The sequence below is a fragment of the Denticeps clupeoides genome, chromosome 1, assembly GCF_900700375.1.
Source record: "Denticeps clupeoides chromosome 1, fDenClu1.1, whole genome shotgun sequence".
In the NCBI taxonomy this organism is placed as follows: Eukaryota; Metazoa; Chordata; class Actinopteri; order Clupeiformes; family Denticipitidae; genus Denticeps; species Denticeps clupeoides.
In genome coordinates this window covers 33,081,407-33,098,254 of record NC_041707.1, presented here as the reverse complement: position 1 = coordinate 33,098,254, position 16,848 = coordinate 33,081,407, and the positions used below count along the sequence as shown (strand labels likewise).

General features: G+C 46.7%; 2 protein-coding genes across 5 annotated transcripts; one reads left to right on the top strand and one right to left on the bottom strand.

The window, feature by feature from the left end:
* The first annotated feature begins 163 nt into the window (after positions 1-163).
* asb2b (ankyrin repeat and SOCS box containing 2b) lies at positions 164-6,711 on the top strand. Of its 4 annotated transcripts, none has more exons than XM_028996076.1 (8): positions 164-460; positions 1,853-2,022; positions 2,324-2,482; positions 3,342-3,587; positions 3,799-3,970; positions 4,736-5,324; positions 5,874-6,027; positions 6,204-6,711. In XM_028996076.1, the coding sequence occupies exons 1-8, from the start codon at positions 351-353 to the stop codon at positions 6,341-6,343; spliced, it is 1,740 nt and encodes a 579-aa protein (XP_028851909.1). In that variant the 5' UTR covers positions 164-350; the 3' UTR covers positions 6,344-6,711. The 4 variants fall into 4 exon arrangements, with proteins under 4 accessions (XP_028851909.1, XP_028851891.1, XP_028851919.1 ...); XM_028996058.1 differs by having other exon boundaries at positions 2,324-2,542; XM_028996086.1 differs by lacking the exon at positions 164-460 and adding an exon at positions 1,242-1,385.
* LOC114799443 (protein FAM181A-like) lies at positions 6,394-8,424 on the bottom strand. Its single transcript, XM_028996111.1, has 2 exons — positions 8,285-8,424; positions 6,394-8,194 (listed from the first exon to the last, which is right to left on the bottom strand). The coding sequence occupies exon 2, from the start codon at positions 8,157-8,159 to the stop codon at positions 7,497-7,499; it is 663 nt and encodes a 220-aa protein (XP_028851944.1). The 5' UTR covers positions 8,160-8,194; positions 8,285-8,424; the 3' UTR covers positions 6,394-7,496.
* Between the last annotated feature and the right edge of the window lie 8,424 nt (positions 8,425-16,848).

The following is a 16,848-nucleotide window of genomic DNA, read 5'->3' as shown; positions in this document are numbered from 1 at the left end:
CGCTGTGGGAAACGCTGTCCTCTTTCAGATTTTTTTTTCACGTGATGGACTTGATCGTGCATCAAAATGTACAGTTTTAATGTAAGCGTTCCTTTGTTTTTCTCTCTTTTCGCGTTCGAGATTCCATTATTTTAAGGTCACTCCCATTAATATTAGTAGAACGTTATCTGGACTATGGTTATGAGATGCGATCTGGTGACAGCCCGAGGAGCCATGTCATGTTAAACAAGGTTGACATCTGGCTGTCGTCTGGACTGAAGGCACCAAACCGAAGTCACTGGGACTAAAACACAGGTCCTGTTGGATGGTGCAAAGCCTACAGAGAACCACGGATTCACTGGAGTAGCAGCATGGCACGACATCAGGGCCCAAGCAATGCCCACGCATCTGAGGACTGTCCAACTATCTGTAACTTCCCTGCAACCCATCACAGGTCTCCACAGACCTGCTCCAGCGTGAGGTTAGTATGGCAATGCTTCCTTGTCTTTGCATTTACAGCATTTATCAGACGCCCTGAGTGACTTAAAATCAGTAGTGACAGGGACAGTCCCCCTGGGGACACTCGGGGTGCAGTGTCTTGCTCAGGGACACAGTGGTAGTAGGTGGGGTTTGAACCTGTGACTTTGTGGCTCATATTACCGGCCATTGCAGCTCACTCTCATTTGCATAGGATTTGATAACGAGGTTCCAAATGTCCAGTTCCAAACACAGATCCGATCAGTCAGGAGTTCTGTTCATGATAAACTCCAGAGTATGTGTGTGTGTGTGTGTGTGTGTTTTCTTATTCTGTTTTTGGTATCCGGCATGATGGTTGTTTTTATATAACGTCATCCAAAAATTATTATCATTTTACTCACTGGACCAAAGTCTGGACCAAAACATTCTCCAGGAAAAAAAAAGATTTTGTTATAAGCGAATACAGAAGAAAGTAAATGTTCATCTCGGAGATTAACACTTTCTTTCTCGGAGATGAGCTTTCTTTGGAAGGCCTAGTGGGTAACACACTCGCCTATGAACCAGAAGACCCAGGTTCAAATCCCTGAGCAAGACACTTAACCCTGAGTGTCTCCGGGGGGGGGGGGGGGGGACTGTCCCCGTAACTACTGATTGTGTCTGATAAATGGCGTAAATGAAAGACAGGCCGCCCGCGCGCGCAGAGATTCCCCTTCGCTTATCCTCGTCATATATGGCGCGCGCGCGCGCGCGCGTCACCGCCGCCCTAAAATTAAACCCGGAGCGGAACAGCTGAGGCGCGCGGCCGCCGCCGCCAGACGCGCGCGCGCCTCGCCCGCCAGCATGACGCGCTTCAGCTACGCCGAGTACCTGTCGCTGTTCCGCCGCTCGGCGCTGGCCAGGCGGCCCGGGGACCGCGACGGAGACGCCGAGTGAGTCTGTTGCCTTCGTCGAAGCCGCGTCCATCTGTGCCGATGCTGCCGGTTCTTGGTTGAAGTCGGGGGGGGGATGGGTCGGGGGTCGTGTGTGTGTGTGTGTGTGTGTGTGTGTGTCACGCGTGTCGCGTCCCGCGCTGAAAGGCCAGGCATAGCGCAGCATTGTTCCGTCTGCCGACGACACGCGTGACCGGTGCATTCAGCAAAACCCACTATCACGGCATCCACAGTTCTTCCTGACTGATGAAGGAATCTTCATTGTAAGATCCCTGTAAACCAGGCATGAAGAACTGATCACTCTGCAATCGTACAATCGTGCTGTTATTTTTGCGTTGGATCCCTGTAATAATAATAACAGTGTTTAAGGTCTCAAAATGACACGATTTTCCACAAATCACACGACAAGGTGCCTTCAAAACGGAAACCTAACTCTGCCCTGTACGCTGTGTGCCTGGGCCCGTCAGGGATGGCGAGGCCGTGGTGTCGGCCATCCGGAGAGGAGACTCGCAGACGGTGCGAGAGCTCATCGCGTCCGCACCTCACAGCCTGACCAAGGAGAACGGCGAGGGCTGGACCCCCCTGCACGAGGCGGCGCGGTCCGGCCAGGCGGACTGCGTGGAGGCCCTGCTGAGAGGTAAAGAACTGCAACAGAAACGGGGTTCAACCCACTCTGTGCCCGGGGGGAGGGTTGGCATTTACATTTACGCCCTTATCCAGAGCGACTTACAATCAGTAGTTCCAGGGACAGTCCCCCCCCTGGAGACACTCAGGGTTAAGTGTCTTGCTCAGGGATTTGAACCTGTGACTCTGTAGTCTTCTGGTTCATAGGCAAGTGTGTTACCCACTAGGCCACTACCATCCCGTTGACGGGTCAACGTGCCGATTAGAAAGGCCTCGTCGCGCCTGTTATAAAAGGGTTGCAACGTGCGTTCCAGCCCACGGCGCCTCCCCGGTAGACAAGCGCACTCTTCTGGAGCAGACCGCCCTGCTGCTGGCTGTGGAGGGAGAGCACGCGTCCTGCGCGAAGAGCCTCCTGGACGCCGGGGCTGACCCGGACATCAGCAACCGAAGCAAAGCGACCCCTCTCTACAAGGGTAGGCCCCGGCACTGCGCCGTGAATAAAAAAACACACATCGTCCAGCCCACTAGAACTGGTGAGCCGTCAGTCTGACTGAGGCATGACTGGAATGAGGATTTTCTGGCTTCGGTCTGTTGTCTGATGCTTGCCTACTTAGATTAAATAAGTAGGGTTCTGACATATTAATAACTATTAGTTACATAAAAAAAATGGTATTCAAACGAATGCAAGTGCACAGAGAGCCGGAATTGTGACAGTGTGCAGTTGATGTTGTGTTATTTTAAATTGCACTACAACACAACATTGTGTAACGACCCATAATCCAATGCAGGTTGAGACAAACAAGATGGACAAGTAGCAGCAATATGAAATATTTATATATATATATGAACAACTGAACTCTCAGGGACTCTCTCTCTCTCACACACACACACACACACACACACACACACACACATGCACTACCTCTGTTATATTGTAGGACTATCTATCCGCAATATCATTTATTAATGCACGTTCCATTTTGAACAGCAGTATTTGCACTATTTTACTTTGCACATTTATTAATCGTTTTGCATGTTTAGCGCTGTCTGTCTCATGGTTCTCTACATGTCTTAGTTAAATGTTACTCTTGCACTGCCTGTGTCCCAGTTTGTCTGTGTCACACACGTGCACTTTATGTCAGTATGTAACTTCAAATGTTCAAATGTTCCGGAGAAACGTATTCCGTTTCACATGTACGTATATAGCTGAAATGACAATAAAGCTCAATATGATGAAGATAATAGTAACATGTAGCATCAGGGGTTTCAGTGATTTTTGCAGGTCACTCTGGATAACTGGCAGAAGTTGAAAGCGTTGCTGATGTTTTCCAGCATGCGAGAACGAGAGCGCGGAAATGGTCAGGCTCCTCCTGTCCTATGGCGCCTCGGTGAACCAGCGCTGTGACCGGGGCTGGACGGCTCTGCACGAGGCCGTGTGGCGAAACAAGGCGGAGCTGTGCGAGATGCTGCTGAAGTCGGGGGCTCTCCTCAACCTGCCCAACTCCCGGGGCATCACGCCCACCATGCTGGCGGCACAGCAAGGGAGACTCAGGGCCCTGACTTTCCTCATCACCAGCGGTGAGACAGTAGAATGGCAATGATGAGCCTCGCTTTTTGGTGCCATTTTCTCACCAGGTCTCCCATGATGCCTCTTCTTGGTCCCATTTACTCTTCTCCACTTAGACTACTTGTTGTTGTAGTGGTTTTGGTTTTTGCACCCTAAAAGCACAACAAAGCAACACTGTTGGACACTAAATAAAAAAAAAAAATCGACATTTCCCTCTTCCAGGAGCTGATGTGAATCTGCACTCATGTGAGGGGGCCACCGCTCTCAGCGAAGCCAGCAGGAACGGCCACAAGGAGACGGTGGAGCTCCTGCTGAGCCGCGGCGCTGATGCCAACAAACCCACCAGCACAGGGCTGCTGCCACTGCATATCGCCGCTCAGCACGGACATAAAGAGTAAATATATCGCGGCATCCATGTTGTTTTAAGCTATAAAACACGTTCACAACTTTAACAACATCATTTTCACAAGTCTCTTTTAATTCATTTACATTTAGTCTTATGGTGTAGAATGAGGATTATTAAGATGTTAAAAACATAAGAAGTAGAAAGCTTGCAGGGAGAGACATCCAGTCTTATTAAAAAGTGCCGCGTATGTGGCATGACTACGCGGAGGCTGGGTGTGTCCTTCGGTCCGAGTAAGAGGCGAACCGACAGCTGCGGTAGAGACCGTTGTGCTTGTGAGCAGCTGCTCGGCTCCTTCCGCGTGGCCGACGAAGGCGGGCAGGTGAAGACGGAAAAAAATGCCCCTCTGTGTGACATGTGACGAGCAACCGTGGCACAACCGTGAAAGTAGGGTGCTAGTAGCCTAGTGGGTGACACACTCACCTGTGAACCAGAAGACCCAGGTTCAAATCCCGCTTACTACCATTGTGTCCCTAAGTTGCTCCAGGGAGACTGTCCCTGTCACTACTGATTGTAAGTCGCTCTGGATAAGGGCGTCTGGTAAATGCTGTAAATGTAAATGTAAAGTCCAATCCGTAACGAGCAAGGCGCAAAACCCCCATTTTTATGTCATATACATACTGTAAAGGTCTTCCAGTATTTCTACCGTTCCTCTTGGCCACACAGCGTTTTACTTCCAGCGTTAGCAAGCCCAGAAGCCCAGCTTTCACCTGCATATTTATGTCATTAATTCTAAACTGCCCTTGTGTTTCACAGAGTGGTCACCCTATTGCTGCCGGTCACCAGCCGAGCGAGAGTCCAACAAAGTGGCATCACGCCCCTCCACTTGGCGGCGGAACACAACCGGGACGAGGTGGTCGGCCACCTAATCGAGGCGGGGGTGGACGTCAACGCCAGACTCTCACACGGCCGCTCCTCCCTTTACCACGACTGCCGCGCCACAGCCTTGTACTCGTCCGTCACCAATGGCAACGCCGACATGGCTGCAGCATTGCTCAGGGCCGGCGCCGACCCAAACCTGGATCCCTTTAGTCCCCTCCTCGTGGCCGTACGCCAGGGAAGCGTTAGGATGGCGGCCATGCTAGTGGAAGGCGGGGCCAGCGTTAACGCGGGCGTCCCGGCCCGTCCCAGCGGCTTCCCCGGTGTCGTCATGTTCTGCACACAGCACCTACACCTCCTCAGGTACCTGCTGGAAGCGGGCTGCGACGCGCAGGCGTGCTTCGCGTGCGGCTGCGGCAGCAGGCCTCGCCTCGCAGACGCGCGCAGTCGACAGGAAGCGACCACGCCCGTCCCGGCCAGGCCCCTGCAGACGAGCTGCACAGAGTCCAGCGCCCTGCGGCTACAGGTGGGTACAGGTTTCCGCCGTGGGCCACGAGGACCCTTGTTCCCAAAGGCAGCGGGCATCTCAACGACTTATCAGATCGGAGAATCTATAAATAGTTTTTTCCGCATCATAGATCATTTCTTATTCAGTACCTACTTTTTATTAAAGTACTTATTCAGTTCTTATTCAGTACCTACTTTTTATTAAAGTACTTATTCAGTTCTTATTCAGTACCTACTTTTTATTAAAGTACTTATTCAGTACCTACTTTTTATTAAAGTACTTATTCAGTTCTTATTCAGTAACTACTTATTAAAGTACTTTTTCAGTTCTTATTCAGTAACTACTTTTTATTACTTATTCAGTTCTTATTCAGTAACTACTTATTAAAGTACTTTTTCAGTTCTTATTCAGTAACTACTTTTTATTAAAGTTCTTATTCAGTAATTACTTTTTATTAGCTTCATGAAACACTGCGCTTGTATAGTTTAGTGCCATATTTGTGTAATGCCTGCCTAGTTTCCTTGCTTGTACATGTGTGACTCCTGGTTTCACGCTGCATTCATTCAGTTCTGCGAGTGGATCTCGGCTGCTCCAGCGCGAGACCGGGCGGGGCCGCTCATCAGCCTGCTTCTCGACTACGTCGGCGGCGTTCCTCTGTGCTCTCGGCTCACTGAGCTGCTCGGCTCCAGGCAGGAGTGGGCCGCGGTCAAGGAAAAAGCACGTACGTACACCAAAGCCTGGCCGCTGCACATTTGCATGCTCGTGCCCGTACTTGTGGCCACATGTCATGCACGTCGACACGTGGATCACCGAGCAAATAAAATGTGCTGGGATCATTTTAATAGCAAATGAGCTCTAGGTCAATATTTAAAAAAAATTCCCTGGCTTTCTTTTCAGTGTCTCCCCGACCCCTGATGCACCTCTGCAGGCAGAGGATACGCCAACAGGTGGGTGTCCGGAGGCTGGGGTCCCTCAACACCCTGCCCCTGCCACACCGACTGCATCAGTACCTCTGCAGCAGCCAAACGGAGCCGTAACTGCCTCGGTGTTCTTGTTCCACTTAATTTATTACCGTGCGGTGCTGGTGTCGTGCCTTTAGACGTGGCCATTTCACTGTTGGAATTCAAAACAAGATCCTAATGAAGGACCTGACCAGCAAGTGGTCCGAATATGCACACCTCAAAAGCAAAATCCAGGTGACTTGTTTTTTTTTGTGGTCAAAAGTTTTAGAAAAAACACTTGTGTGGTTAATATTTCATTAATGTCATTAAATGGTTATTATGAATGTGCCTGTGTTTACATGTGAAATCTGAATAGTTACCCCACTGTGTGTGTGTGTGTGTGTGTTGATTATTTATTCTGCACTGTTTTGTGATTTACGGTGTGTGTGCGTGTATGGAAAAATGTGCCCTTTGTGCTAATAAAATTATTTTCTATGTATTTAAGATATACAGCTGTCTGTATTCATTTCTCGTGAGAGTAAAGTAACACTTTGCAACCAGGCAAATGTGTCAGAAATACAAGATATATTCAGTTGGTTCTGTGTGGGTTTTTTTTTTCCACATTTATTACACCAAATATCATTAAGCCCATAGTTCTCATCTCAACGTCTCAAGTGAAACAGCAAGGCACCTCCACCCTAATGGGGTTTACGGGGTTCAGATCCGACACTCAAGGAAATTCCAACCTGGTCTTCCAACCAGGACGCGACTTAAAAAAAAAAAAATCCTAAATGAGCCGAAGTGGGACAAAGTGTAAGTGCTTTCTGAAACGAGGTAAAAAAAAAAATTAAAAAAAAAAAAAAAAAAACTATTTCTAGTAAAATTTTTTCCTTCTGTACAAGTAAAAAAAAACAAAAAAAAAAAAACTAATAAGGCCGATGCTGAAGCAGGAGATTTCGCGTAATAGCCAGTTACGCACTACTTACACCGGCGTTTACTCCGTGTGGTAAAGTGGCAGCCACGGCGGTTCGGTCCCACGTCTACATCTTTACGTCCTACTACTTTTATCACGCTGCACCGAACCGGCTTTTTAATTCGAATTCAATTAGAGAAACAACCGGAAAGTGTTCGTGTTAAATGTAATACATTAAGAGTCGGCACGGCCCGGCACGACCTTTTATTTCCACTGAACTCGGTATTCCACGCGCTTTATTCTTTTTTCCCCCCGAACGAACCAGGAAACGTGCCGCTAAATGAAGCCGAAGACGCTGAAGATCGCCGCCGGGACGGGCGGCTTGGTCGGGATGGGTTTGAGGACGACGTGACTCGCGTGGCCCCTGCCGCCCCCGTCCGCCTCGGCCCCCGAGCCCTTGCCCCTGAGTCCGGCTCCCGGGAAGGCGGCGTTCTGGTAGAGCTGGTGGCCGCGGTACTGGAACGAGCAGCAGCCGCACGCGGCGAAGTCCAGCTTCAGCGGCACCGGCTCGGTCGGCTTCGACTCCGCGAGTCCCGGGGCTCCGGGCCCGGCGCCGGGGCCCTTCCTCCACGCGTGCTGGAGAGCCGGGCCGCCGCGGGCGGGCGTGGGCTCCTCCCAGAACGACGCCGGCAGCTGGCGCTTGCGCATGGGCACCTGGTCCGGGCGCGCGCGCGCGACCTCGCCGCCCCAGTCGGCCGCGCGCGCCAGGCCGCGGCGCGCGCCGAGCGCGTCCTCGTGCGCCCGGGGCGCGCCCGCGTGGCAGCGCGGCGCGCGGGACGAGTAGCGCTGCGAGAAGCGCTTCAGCTGCTTCTGCAGGTACTTCCTGTGGTCCACGGAGCGCCTGCACGGGGCGGACTTGTCGAGCGCCGCCTTGATGTCGCTGGAGGCCAAGTTGACGAAGTTCAGCAGCGTCTTGACCTCGCTGTCGGCGTTCGCCATGCTGCAGGGCGGTCCGGGCGCCGACACCGGCGGGGCTGCGCAAAAAAAAAAAAACACTTATATGTTCCTGTACACGCATATTACATATATTCTTTCAAAAAAAAATGTAAAAATGAAACACTCACCATCACTAGCGGATGAGGAGCCCTGCTTCTCTCCGCCCCGGTCTTTCAGAAGTAGTTTAAGCGCGTGAACAAGCTAAATGGATATAAAGTCCGTGTAGTTACGGGGCTCCCTCCGGCCCAATCGGCGACCTCCGTTCCCTCACAATGCGCCCCAATGAGCCGCCGAGCTCCCCGCTATCGGATTCTTTGCCGCCGCAAATTGTTGTCATGGAGATTCGGCTGGAAAGGAAAAAGGCGGCCAGCAGACGCAATATTTCTTTTTGCGCCGAGTACCTCCGCGGTCCCGGCCCGGTCAGCACCACGCTCCCCCCCATGCACTTGAGAATGATTTTGAAATGCATTGTCATTGCCACTATTATTTGCTTTTATGTCACTTTTTATCACAAAGGAGGGACATTTAACAAAGTGCGCGGCGTCTGTGAAGAGAAGAGGCGCGTAAAAGCAACTTCTGTTGTGTCACACTTGAAAAACGAAGCGAATTGAAACCTTTTCTCCCACATTTCGCAAATAAAAGTTTTTTACATTCCTATGAGGTGGGGTGACTTCTCGCGTGATAGCATCGCGTCGGCGGACCCCGATGTGGAAGTACGGGGAGGGGCGGGGCGGGTCACTTTACGTTACATTACACGCGCACTTTGCAGACGCTCCCTTAGCGAGGAGTCCGACGACAACAGAACCCCGCGGGGGCCATGCTCCAGCGCTGCAGGACAATGAGTTCGGTTCGGGATACTGTTCTGATCTCGAGTCCTCCTCTCGTCCTGAGAGTGATGTCAGAAGAAGCAGGATTTTGGAAAGGGGTGGGGTGGGGGGTGGAAAGCGATGCGCGCATATCCATGGAAAGGGGGCTTGAGCGCTCAAGAATCTTGTCTTTCTGTTTGCCCCCTCAATCGAGCCACACAAAGCCTGAATTACTCATTCAAACCTAGCGGGACAAAGGCGCGGGGAGCTGGATAGCACTCCTGCATTTGTAGTCAAACATTTAGAGACTTAAATCGAGTCGTCATGAAGGAGAAAGAGTTGGACAAAGCCCATAGAATTGCCATCAGCAAACATTTTCCTGTGTCATATTAGTGGAGTCTCCATGGCTCCTTCTGGCCCGGGGACAATAGCACAAGTTTGCACACTCGAATACTGTCACCCTGCCAACGCCGACAAGGGCCAAAAACAGGACAATCCCGTCGAAAAGCATGGGCTCCACGGGGAAGATCGCAATAGAAAAGGGAATAAGGGGGACTTGTGAAATGCTAATTGAGCCCCGTCCCCTCATTGAGGAGGGAAAAGGGTACCTACCGTTCCACCGAGCCGCCTCCTCTTGGCAGTGTGGCAGGAGATGTGAGGAGAGGGTTTGTCTGGTAGGTAACCCACACCGCATGCCGGAGAACCCCGACACCAAACCCTGGCCCGGAGGACCACAGGCCTTGTTTAAGTGAAGAAAGAGGCCGTGCACTTGGTATGCACGGTAAACCTCAGAATGCAAGTAGCCTAAGACAAATAAAGCAATAATATAATATCATATAATAAAATGTTCTTTTCTACTCTATATATAAGGTTAGTTGTAGTATGCTATATATATATATTTGACAAAGGGATGTTAACATTTGTTAATTATATTATAATGATTTACTTTAATGTATTGCTTTTAGACATTACAAACAATGTAGGAATTTGCTGGATCAGATTTAGAATTAACCATATTGTGTGTGTGTGTGTATATATATATATATATATATATATATGTGTGTGTGTGTGTGTGTGTGTGTGTGTGTGTAAATTGGTATTAAAACCAAACATGTTCTTCATTTTCACAATGACAAATAATATCAGTTTGAATTTTCAGATTCAATCAATTGCTAATAGATTTAGTGATATATATATATATATATATATATATATATATATATATATATATATATATATATATATATATATATATATATATATATATATATATATATATATATATATATCACTAAATCTATTAGCAATTGATATATATATATATATATATATATATATATATATATATATCACTAAATCTATTAGCAATTGATTGAATCTGCTGATTGAATCAAATTCCTACATTGTCTAAAAGCAATACATTAAAGTAAATTATTATAATATAATTAACAAATGTTAACATCCCTTTGTCAAACAAGCATCTCTTGTACACAATATAAGATGATCCTTTATTAGTTTCACAAGTGGGAAATTTACTGCAATCATGAGCCTATGTGAACTGGAATATTATTAGATGAGTATGTACAGTGGTTGTGGTCATTTTAACTGGTTGTACTCAAAACATTTAGATATTTAATTTCATCCAATACATTTTAAAATGTTATATGATTGTATGAGCTAGGGCTGTGTGGGCATTTTATCAATATTGATCATTTAGAACAGATTTAGTTGAATACAACTTTTAGGCCTATAGCTGGCACTCAGATGAAGGAGCGATCTGCCATCCTCTTCCTCAGGCCCCTGCTGCCAAAGATGCAAGGGAGGCTGCAAGAGCCCATTGTCCTGCCCTTCTTTTCTTTTCACTTCACCTCTGTCCATCTCAAAAGACCAATTAAACAATGGCACACCCTCCCCTGGACTCGCCCCTAAGCTTTTGAAGTGACAGAAAGGGAGCGGGAGAAGGGGAAGGACGCAAGGCTAATAAATCCCCTGCAAGCCTGCCAAACATGAAGAAGATGGATGGACTGATGGACGACTGGGAAGACAGGCAGTAAATTTGCTGGAATTCAGAAGGGCCCGGATTGCAGCCGTGAAATATGGATCATATGAACATTCCACACTTCCACACCTGTTAAATCCAGTGTACATGAGCCACGCGCACACACACAATTTGTCTGATTCAAAGCATTTTAAGTCAGCGCGCATTGTAATGTCAGGCTTTCATTGCCCATTGACTCATTCATTCCTGGCGACACTGGCCGTGCTTCTCCAGGGGTATTGAGGCAACACAATTCTGTAACGCTGAGTCTGAGAAGACACCTCTGCAGTCCTCCGCGTAGAAGTACCTGCTGACGGAAGTCATCTTATTGATTAGTCATTAATCTGTCTCCTAGCTGCTATAATAAACCCTCTGCACTTAAACTAATTTGACATCATTAGGAACCTGTATGTAAGGCTGTTTTTTATTTTTTTTTTATTTTTATGCAAAGCATAATATTTCATCCAGTCTTGTTCAGTCTGTAGGTGCAGATGTATTACAAAGGTTGGCCACCAGGGAGCACTACAGCACAAGTAGCTTTAGCCCCCGTTTTAATTTGGTAAATTGGCAGAGAATAGGCCTGAATGAAACCTGACCGTCCCTGTCTCTGACGTGCAGTTGGTCAGGGATACACGGACAGCCTGGCTGGAATGTGAAAGTGCATAAAAAGCGACTTTCCCAAATCTATCATTGATGATTAAAATATTTCATACATGCCGGTTTCACATACAGGTACTGGACACACCGATACTGAATATGATTTTGAGTTGGCTTTTTTTTTCTCTTTACTGCAGTATTTATAAAACATAAATCGCCGTGGAACTCCATAAATTATTTGCGAACGGAAAGCCGGGCAGACGATGCTTATGTTAAATTCAAGCACTGTATAAATTTATAAGCGTGTGTGTCAGCTGTGATGACATGATGTCACATGAAGTCACATTACACCCTTTTACAGAGAGGTGTCGAGCCTGCCATTGTGACCTTTTTTCGGTGGATTTTGCTTTATTTCCACCTTGTTGGTTTGTGCAGGGTTGGTTATGGAAGCATGTTGGTTTTGTGCAGAGTTGGTTATGGAAGCATGTTGGTTTTGTGCAGGGTTGGTTATGGAAGCATGTTGGTTTTGTGCAGGGTAGGTTATGGAAGCATGTTGGTTTTGTGCAGGGTTGGTTATGGAAGCATGTTGGTTTTGTGCAGGGTTGGTTATGGCAGCATGTTGGTTTTGTGCAGGGTAGGTTATGGAAGCATGTTGGTTTTGTGTAGGGTTGGTTATGGCAGCATGTTGGTTTTGTGCAGGGTTGGTTATGGCAGCATATTGGTTTTGTGCAGGGTTGGTTATGGAAGCATGTTGGTTTTGTGCAGAGTTGGTTATGGCAGCATGTTGGTTTGTGCAGGGTTGGTTATAGCAGCATGTTGGTGCAGGGTTGGTTATGGAAGCATGTTGGTTTTGTGCAGGGTTGGTTATGGCAGCATGTTGGTTTTGTGCAGGGTTGGTTATGGCAGCATGTTGGTTTTGTGCAGGGTTGGTTATGGCAGCATGTTGGTTTTGTGCAGGGTTGGTTATGGAAGCATGTTGGTTTGACAGGGTTGAATATGGCAGCATATTGGTTTTGTGCAGGGTTGGTTATGGCAGCATGTTTTTTTGTGGAGGGTTGGTTATGGCAGCATGTTGGTGCAGGGTTGGTTATGGAAGCATGTTGGTTTTGTGCAGGGTTGGTTATGGAAGCATGTTGGTTTTGTGCAGGGTTGGTTATGGAAGCATGTTGGTTTTGTGCAGAGTTGGTTATGGCAGCATGTTTGTTTGTGCAGAGTTGGTTATGGAAGCATGTTGGTTTTGTGCAGGGTTGGTTATGGCAGCATGTTGGTTTTGTGCAGGGTTGGTTATGGAAGCATGTTGGTTTTGTGCAGGGTTGGTTATGGCAGCATGTTGGTTTTGTGCAGGGTTGGTTATGGAAGCATGTTGGTTTGGCAGAGTTGGTTATGGCAGCATGTTGGTTTTGTGCAGGGTTGGTTATGGAAGCATGTTGGTTTTGTGCAGGGTTGGTTATGGAAGCATGTTGGTTTTGTGCAGGGTTGGTTATGGAAGCATGTTGGTTTTGTGCAGAGTTGGTTATGGAAGCATGTTGGTTTTGTGCAGGGTTGGTTATGGAAGCATGTTGGTTTTGTGCAGAGTTGGTTATGGAAGCATGTTGGTTTTGTGCAGGGTTGGTTATGGAAGCATGATGGTTTTGTGCAGAGTTGGTTATGGAAGCATGTTGGATTTGTGCAGGGTTGGTTATGGAAGCATGTTGGTTTTGTGCAGGGTTGATTATGGAAGCATGTTGGTTTTGTGCAGAGTTGGTTATGGCAGCATGTTGGTTTTGTGCAGGGTTGGTTATGGAAGCATGTTGGTTTTGTGCAGGGTTGGTTATGGAAGCATGTTGGTTTTGTGCAGGGTTGGTTATGGAAGCATGTTGGTTTGGCAGAGTTGGTTATGGCAGCATGTTGGTTTTGTGCAGGGTTGGTTATGGAAGCATGTTGGTTTTGTGCAGGGTTGGTTATGGCAGCATGTTGGTTTTGTGCAGGGTTGGTTATGGAAGCATGTTGGTTTTGTGCAGGGTTGATTATGGAAGCATGTTGGTTTTGTGCAGAGTTGGTTATGGAAGCATGTTGGTTTTGTGCAGGGTTGGTTATGGAAGCATGTTGGTTTTGTGCAGGGTTGATTATGGAAGCATGTTGGTTTTGTGCAGGGTTGGTTATGGCAGCATGTTGGTTTTGTGCAGGGTTGGTTATGGAAGCATGTTGGTTTTGTGCAGGGTTGATTATGGAAGCATGTTGGTTTTGTGCAGAGTTGGTTATGGAAGCATGTTGGTTTTGTGCAGGGTTGGTTATGGAAGCATGTTGGTTTTGTGCAGAGTTGGTTATGGAAGCATGTTGGTTTTGTGCAGGGTTGGCCCCGTGTTGAGCTTTGGCGACTTTGTCATGTGATGGACGCCGCCGAGACAGACTGTGTGGTTTCTGCTGGGGAATTTGAGTTGAGTCAGCAGGAGCGGCTCTGTGATTTACTGCATCGGTCTCACCATCCTGTGCAGGAGAGGACCAGAGACACTATCAAATGACAACTACAGGACTCTCAGCTTCCAAATGGACGGATTTATATAATTAATGCGATAACTATGCTGTTAGTGCAACACTAAACTAATACTTTTCTGCCCAAATTTAATAAGAAATGAGCTAATGCCGTGTAGTGTAATGACTTGTGCAAATATTTGGTCTGTTTTAATGAGCTATGAAGAAAAATTGCAATACTGCATGTCTGCTATCGAAATGTTGTGAAAATGAAAACATGCTGAGGTTTATATAATGATTCACTGAATCGAATAGACTTCTATTGCAGTAGAATAGCACATATCAGTAGTGTTCTATTTGTATAATTCCGCGACATTCTGGAGTCTGTCTTACAATATGTTCTATACTCTGTAATTCTGTCATAATGTAAAGTCAGAGACCATGACACATAAGGGTAAATATGAACAGAATAAAATTAAAAAGAATCAGTTTGATTTCTTAAGAGTCTTTGTATTATTCAAAAAGGAGAAAATATAAAATGAATAAAGATCAAGTGTTATAAATGTCAAGGCATCGGTGTCTGTCATTTATTTCTCTTAAACCATGATTCACATGGCAGTTCTGCCCTTTGGACGTCAACATGTGTGAAGCATCACCCGACATAAAGGTCACAGTGCAGCCATGTTGATATTGCCATTCCACTCCTGCAGCTGCTCTTTTGAATACATATCATGACCATACAGTACAATATAATAATTACAAACAAATATGATTTTACAACCAAATAAATGCACAATATTAGAGTGAAACCGTGTGTGCAGTGTTACCCACAGCTCTGGGCCTGATCGGACAGGGTCTGGCCTAATTGGAGTGTGTCTCCTGCACAAGCTATAAATTTTACATCTGAGGGAGAGGATGGTGAACTCTGAGTCACAACCATCTCCAATGTCATTTTCCTGCTCAATAATTGACTTTCCATCACTGCTTGTTTACTATGGGGCAGATTCTTGTGATTGGTGACTTGTGTGTGCAAAATTGATTTAGTAATTTTTATTAACGTAAGTAAAACCGGCTGCCAATCACAACAAATCAAAGTTTAGAGCAAACCCAACTCTATAGAAATGATGGCCCGAAGACATAGATGTCCTATGCTTCCAATATACTTATATGCCCCATATATTATGGTAACATACAGCATCTGTAGGCATATGCAGCAACACATGTTGAGCTGTGACCTTTTGGGAGAGGTTCAAGTTCAAGGTGGTGAGTTTGCTTAGTTTGCAGTTGGAATGACGCATCTTCTGATGTGAATATTGGGCACAACTTCAGTGATGTTCCCGAGGTGATTGTGTGTTTTGGGTCTTTCATTATCGGTTTTCTTTTTCTTTTTACAGTGCGACATTTGACTCAAGTCTGGGCAGTGCACATTGGACAGTGTGGGATGGACAGCATGGATCAAGAACTTCTGTATTCCGCGAGTCAACCCATGAGATCTTCTTCTGCCCCTTCTGTTCCCACCTAATCCAGGCACCTTGACGTGTCATTCCAGCCACCCTGCTGGACCTCTCCTCCTCACCTCATCTTGGACTAGTTGCCTGAGCTGGGAGTTGTGAAGATTTCTAATTTAACGCCTGGAACATGGTGCCTCATGGACACCTCCTGCTCTAGATTATGGTACACCAAGGCATTGGTGTTCCTAGGTCTGACCATAGCACCACCTCATCACTCTTGTGTAGCTGTGTTACCTCCCCTGTGTGACAGGGAACAGACTGGGAATGCCTCTGTTGGTTTTGCTGGTGTTATTACGCCACCATTTTCGAGTCACTGAAGTTGTCATAAAGGTGCTGGTCAACTTCTTCCTTCACACAAGCCAGGCGTCCATTGTGAACATGTACTAGACGCTGCTTGGATGAACCCGAATGCTGATGAAGGCTGTCTGCCTGCCACTTCTTCTCCAGGTTATTCCGCAAAATGCCATGGAGCCCATTTAGTGGTCTATAGCTTCCAGGTCTCTCAGCACCTTTCTTGATGTTACAGGTTTTGATCTTAACGCTCAGAGAATTCACATTCACTGTGTGTGTTAAAACACACAAGTATGAATTAGGCCACTTTGTTAATGTCCCACCAAGCACAATCAATAAAAGCACACAATTATTATTTGTGCATGGTAGATTAGCTAATGCATTTGTTATCATAGTAACAATTTATAGAATACAGTAATTATTTATACATGATAGATTAGTCTATTTATTAGGCTTAGTGGTATGCTAAACCAGACATTTATTATTAATACGTGGGAGATTCATCTTTGTCATGTTGCTCTTGATTAGAGAATACACCGTGTTACGAGTAATGTAAATGACATTTAATGTAATTGGCAGTGTAGTGACTTGATTAAGTTGTACTTACGTTTGAAGGGTGCATCAGGTTTGTCCCCTGCAGCTGTATTTATTAGATGATCTTACTGAAAAAATAATAATTATGATCATGATGTGCTGTCTGTGGTGTTAAGGGGTTGTGAGGCTGCTTGGGCTCCAATGAGCATGCAGACACCTACTTTACGGCATAATGAGAGGGAACCAATGCGCCACAGCCAGCTACTGCTTTACAGGAAGTGACACATGACACTTAACAACAACATCATTTATTTCTTATATAGCCCAAAAATCACATACGGTGTGTCTCAATGGGCTTTGACAGGTCCTACAGTTGACAAAAAAAAAACTCTAGGAGAGAGAAAAAAGAAAGGAAGAAACTTTGGGAAGGAGTGGTACAGAGACCACCTTCCAGGGTAGAGCGA